This window comes from Mus musculus, chromosome 7 (genome assembly GCF_000001635.26).
Source record: "Mus musculus strain C57BL/6J chromosome 7, GRCm38.p6 C57BL/6J".
Taxonomy (NCBI): domain Eukaryota; kingdom Metazoa; phylum Chordata; class Mammalia; order Rodentia; family Muridae; genus Mus; species Mus musculus.
In genome coordinates this window covers 5,194,591-5,201,041 of record NC_000073.6, presented here as the reverse complement: position 1 = coordinate 5,201,041, position 6,451 = coordinate 5,194,591, and the positions used below count along the sequence as shown (strand labels likewise).

Genomic DNA, 6,451 nt, shown 5'->3' with positions numbered 1-6,451 from the left:
CACCAGGGCCAAAAAGTGGGAGTGGGTGGGTAGGGAAGTGGGTGGGGGGGTATGGAGGACTTTTGGGATAGCATTGGAAATGTAAATGAGGAAAATACCTAATTAAAAGAAAACAAAAAAACAAAAGCAGCACATATTCACTGTATGAAATTTGGAAAATTTGGAAAACACATAAAAGCCCAGAGAGAAGAAAATAGAAATTATCTGCTTCCTTGCCACCCAGACTTATACAGTTTTATGTGTGACCACTTTCTAATTTGGGGATAGTTACATGCTTCCAAATTTTAACTCTACAATTATTTATGTAAATAAGTCTTTTGTGTATCCTCAATTGTTCCCTTAAGATAAATAACTAATGGTGAAAATTCTGGGATAAATATCGATAGATAGATAGATAGATAGATAGATAGATAGATAGATAGATAGATAGACAGATATCCTCCAAATGTCCTTCAGAAAGGTTATGACAATGTGTAACTCCATCAAAAGACAAGTTTTGTTTCTATTTCAACCTGGCCAAAAGTGACTATAATGACTGGTTTTTAATTTTTTTTAACCTTGCTAATGATCATCAGGGTATTAATTAAGCACATGAGTTAAATGATGTCTGTTGGACAGTTTTATTAAGTTCTTGGTCTTCTGTTGTGTGTAAATGGTCTGCTTATCTCTTTGTCATTTTATTAATCTGTGAGAAGTCAAATAGACTAATAAAATGACAATATCAGCATTTTTTTATTCTATATGCTCACATTTTAAATGCCATCTCCACATATACAGCACCACTGTGATTCACTGGAGTCTTTATGTCTTCATTGAGGCAAAAATTCTCTAAAATTTAAAGGTAGGGGGGAAAGGACAGAAATATGTCTTTTTCCTTTCTTTCCACTACATACTAGAAGATATAAGGAACCCACAATGATCCTAAAAATAAATGGACCACGTTATTAGAGAAATAAAAAAATATTTTTTAAAAATTTCTATAAAAACTGGTACAGTCTAATATAATAATAAATCTCTGTGGAGATCTCATAAAATGAATAATGACATATCTCAAAGCAAATAAGTGGGGAAAAGCTTCAAGATATGGGCACAGAGGAAAAATTCCTAAACAGAACAGCAATGGCCTGTGCTGTAAGATCAAGAATCGACAAATGGACCTCATAAAATTGCAAAACTTCTGTAGAGCAAAAGATACTGCCAATAAGACAAAAAGGCCACCAACAAATTGGGAAAGAATTTTTACCAATCTTAAATCTGATAGGGGACTAATATCCAATATATACAAAGAGCTCAAGAAGCTGAACTCCAGAAATTCAAATAACCCCATTAAAAAATGGGATACAGATCTAAACAAAGAATTCTCAACTGAGGAATTTGGAAGGACTGAGAAGCACTTGAAAAAAATGTTCAACATCCTTAATCATCAGGGAAATGCAAATCAAAACAACCCTGAGATTCCACCTCACACAAGTCAGAATGTCTAGGATCAAAAATCCAGGTGACAGCAGATGCTGGCGAGGATATGGAGAAAGAGGAACACTCCTCCATTGTTGGTGGGATTGCAAGCTTGTACAACTACTCTGGAAATCAGTCTGGCCATTCCTCAGAAAACTGGACATAGTACTACCTGAGGATCCAGCAATACCTCTCCTGGGCATATACCCAGAAGATGTTCCAACTGGTAATTAGAACACATGCTCCACTATGTTCATAGCAACCTTATTTATAATAGCCAGGATCTGGAAAGAACCCAACTGTCCCTCAACAGAGGAATGGATACAGAAAATGTGGTACAGTTACACAATGGAATACTACTCAGCTATTAAAAACAATGAATTTATGAAATTCTTAGGCAAATAAATGGATCTGAAGGATATCATCCTGAGTGAGGTAACCCATTCACAAAAGAGTTCACTTGATATGCACTCACTGATAAGTGGATATTAGCCCGGAAACCTACAATACCCAAGATACTATTTGCAAAACACAAGAAAATCAAGAAGATGGTAGACCAATGCTTGGATTCTTCATTCCTCACTGAAAAAGGGAACATAATACCCATGGAAAAAGTTACAGAAACAAAGTTTGGAGCTAAGATGAAAGGATGGACCATCCAGAAACTACGGTACATGAGGGTCCATCCCACAATCAGCCACCAAATGCCGACACTATTGCATACACCAGCAAGATTTTGCTGAAGGGACCATGATATAGCTGTCTCCTGTGAGGCTTTGCCAGTGCCTGGCATATACAGAAATGTATGCTCAGAGTCATCTATTGGATGGAACACAGGGTGCCTAATGGAGGAGCTAGAGACAGTACCCAGGGAGCTAAAGGGGTCTGCAACCCTATAGTTGGAACAAAAATATAAACTAGCCAGTACTCCCAGAGCTTGTGTCTCTAGCTGCATATGTAGCAGAAGATGGCCTAGTCGGCCATCATTGGGAAGACAGGCCCCTTGGTCTTGCAAACTTTATATGCCCCAGTACAGGGGAACACCAGATCCACGAAGTGGGAGCGAGTAGGTAGGGGAGCAGGGTGGGGGAGGGTATAGGGGACTTTTGGGATAGCATTTGAAGTCTAAATGAAGAAAATATCTAATAAAAATTTTTTAAAACCTCAACCCTGGAATGACTCAAGAATTCATGGTAGGGAACAGAGTCCAGGTGTTTGATTTGTCAGACTAAAATGCCCTTGTCCACACATGGGAAAATACAAGATTCCAAACTGCATGGTGATGGTCTGTCTGAAAGGACTTGATGTCAGCCAGATTTTGCAAGGTGAAAGCATATGATGTAATGCACACACACCCCTGGATATAAACCTAACATATCTCTTGATCTCTCCTGAAGAGCACCTCTCCACACCTGATGCTAACACCACTTTACCACTTAAATCCTCCCTAAGGAAAAAAGGAAAACTTCTTGTAACTTTGGCTCTACTACTCATTATGATATCACAAAATCTTGGGCATCATTATCAATTACCAGAAAGTGAAAATGTTGATTTCCCTTGGGATAAATGTGTTTTCTTCATTAAAAGTTTTCCAATATACCCATACAGTCATATTCAATAACACCACAGATGACAAGGGAATGGACTGTCTGAAGGATTTCAGGAACTGACACTGCCCCTTTATAAGCTCTGGTATCTGGCTTCATTCAGCAATCTGCACAGCACTTTATGGGAGAGGTAGGCACTTCTTTGAATCTGTCTTAGGAAACGGATACACAAAGATGTTCTTCAAAGGGAGAGGAACTCAGAGCTACGTTTCTGCAGTAACTGTTCAGGAGCTGGCCTACATCTCTGTGAGCAACCCCATCTCTGATGGTACTAAGCAGGTGAGATATCTGCAAGTTTTAATTTCTGCTTAAAGTTCTCTTCTCCCTCCTACAATCCACGGTGTCTTCCAAAGTGAGCATTAGTCATTAGAATGGTTTTTTATTTCTCTCCCTAATTTACCTAATTATGTCAATGATTTCATTAGGCTAAAGACATATATATTTCATGGCTCAGCACTTATTTGAAAATGTACTTTAATGTTACATGTATACATTAGGTAACTGGTTTTTAGTTGTTGCCTTGAGTTGAACTTCTCAGTTCCTTATTCACATTCTTCTATAAAGCATGGATTTTAATTTTATGTTACATTTTAAAAGATTTCTTTATTTATTTTTATTTTACATGCACTGGTGTTTGGCCTGCATGTATGACTGAGCAGGTCCAAATTCTCTGGAATTGAAGTTACACACAGGTATAAGTAGCCATGACAGTGGTAGAAATTAAGCACAGTCATCTGGTAGTGCTCTTAACTGCTGACAAATCTCTTCAACACTTGATCAAAACTTTTAAAGATATACTTATTTTATTTTATGCCTATTATGGTTTTGCTTGTGTGGATGACTAGAAATACATGAATAAAGTGCCACGAAGCTGAGTAGAGGTCATTAGATCCTGAATCATCTCTCCAACAACAAATTTGTATTTCTTAACACATTGTTATAACATGAGGGATGATGTCAGTTCTCATTAAGCAAAAATGCACTCCTGTCTACAAACATTCATGTATACATATGCAGAGCCCATGCTGTGTTAAGATATGTGTCATATTGTTGAACAACAGAGATAGAGTTGCATTACACACACACACACACACACACACACACACTTACATCATGAGTGAAAGGAAAGGAAAATAAGTGTGAAGTTGATATTCTGGATCAATGTCCATTCATTGTTTTCCAGAAAAATCTCCTGTAGTGTGTCAAAGCACTGACAGCATTTCAAAAAAAAAAAGACTCCAAATCAGTTGAAAATCTCAGATAATTGAGAAGATTCTTGAAGACAGCACTGTCCAACCTGATCCTTACACCACTGTGCTATGAAGATACCAAAAGGTTGTCTCAGAATAAAACCCTGAAAACCATGGAAGTGTTGGCTCTTCACATCCTTTTGCTTTGCCATGTTGTAGTTGGGACTGTGGGCAACATCCTTCTGTTTGTCCATAATTTCTCTCCAATCTTGACTGATTCCCGACTGAGGCCCATACAGGTCATTCTAATCAACTTGGCTGTGGCCAATGCATTCATGCTCCTTCTCTTGACATATTCACATGACATGATTGATTTTGTTCCAAAGAACCCTCCAACTGACCTCAAATGTAAACTTGCATACTTCTTTCACATGGTGGCTCGAGGCACAAACATGTGTTCTACCTGTGTCCTCAGCACCTACCAGTTTGTCACTCTTGTTCCTGGTAACTGCGCTAGGGTCATGTTCAGAGAAATATCCCCCAAGGTCGTGAGCTATTCTTGTTTCAGTTGCTGGTTGTTCAGTGTCTTAAATAATGCTTATATCCCAATGAATGTCAGTGGTCCACAGAAATCACACAATGACACTGATTCTAAAGGCAATTGTATATGCTCCGTCTCTGGGGTCAGTGTAGACATGAATTTCTTTCGTTTTTCCCATGACATCATGTTCCTTAGCATCATGGCCTGGACCAGTGTCTCCATGGTGATTCATTTAAACAGACACCACCAGAGAATGCACTATATACATAATCATAACCATAAAAACACAGGCCATGCTGAAACCAGAGCAGCCCACACCATCCTGATGCTGGTGGTCACATTTGTGAGCTTATATATTCTAGATTGTATTTGTATTTTATTTCACATTTCCTTTGTGGAATCTCGACTCTGGTTGAGGCATGTCATACAACTTATGACTCTAAGCTTCCCCACCATTTCTCCCTTACTGTTGATTTTTAGGGATCCTAGGGGTCATTGTTCTCTGCTCTTCAGTGTGGGCCTGGAAATCCACATGACTAGGGGAGACATTACAGAGGAACAGTAAGGTCAAAACATGTACATAACTTGAAAAATCTCACCCTGACACCAGCAGGAGTAGGACTGATCCTGCCTTGATCTAGGACTGCATCTACCCACACACAGAGTCAGTCCATCCCCCAGCTCTACCACCCTGAGGTAGTCATGTAGCCTAGTGGCCAGCGTGCAGGGTAAGCTTCCTATCTCCTTATAAGAACATGTCCAGCTAGAACCAGGAATTCCTAATCATACAATTGAAGCAGTCCCTGCAACTTGACCACTGTCTATGATGTGCACTCATCCCCCCCCTAAAAAAAAACCCTACCCTATATCCAAGGGTTATATAGACCATGCCACCCCAAATAAAGATGTCTGTTTCACTGAAAACCATCTTGAAAGAAGGCTGTTTCTCCTGGACTCAACACTGGCTGAAATTCTGCTACCATGCCTGCACAAATAAGCCTGTTCATCGGTTTTATAAAGGACAGCTACTTATTTCTTTGAGATGCTTTTCTATCCAGCCAAATTGCAGAAGTTATTTATCAGCTGTAGGAGATATAATATATAATTTATATGGTCGCTAATATGTACACTATTATGTCATCTATAAATAGTGATACTTTGAATACTTCTTTCCAATTTGTATCCCATTGATTTCCTTTCATTCTCTTATAGGTCTAGTTAGGACTTCAAGTACTGTATTGAATAGAAAGGAAAAGAGTGGACAGCCTGTCTTCCCTGATTTTAGTGTTATTGCTTTCATTTTCTACCCATTAAATTTGTTGTTGGTTATTGACTTTCTGTATATTGCTTTTATTATTTGGGGTAATTGCCTTGTATTTCTGAACTCACTAAAACTTTTAATATAAAGGATTGTTTGATTTTTTTTTCAAAGACCTTCTCGCAATCTAATGAGATGTTCCTGTGAATTTTTTTCTTTCAGTTTGATTCTATGGGAATTGCATTGATGAATTTATATATATTGAGCGATCCCTGCATCTACAAGATGAAGCCTACTTGATCATGGAGAATGATGTCTTTGATGAGTTCATGGGCTTGATTTGTGAGTATTTTATTGAGTATTTTTGCATCTAGGTTAATAAGAGAAATTGGTCTGTAAT

At 38.3% G+C, this 6,451-nt stretch overlaps 1 protein-coding gene across 1 annotated transcript; it reads left to right on the top strand.

The window, feature by feature from the left end:
* The first annotated feature begins 4,294 nt into the window (after positions 1-4,294).
* On the top strand, positions 4,295-6,126 carry Vmn1r56 (vomeronasal 1 receptor 56). The gene has a single exon (NM_030740.1). It carries the CDS (start codon positions 4,426-4,428, stop codon positions 5,356-5,358), a length of 933 nt encoding a protein of 310 aa, NP_109665.1. The 5' UTR covers positions 4,295-4,425; the 3' UTR covers positions 5,359-6,126.
* Positions 6,127-6,451: the final 325 nt, after the last annotated feature.

Coding starts and splice junctions, on each gene's coding strand:
- Vmn1r56 (NM_030740.1), top strand. CDS start 4,426: ATGGAAGTGTTGGCTCTTCACATCCTTTTGCTTTGCCATGTTGTAGTT.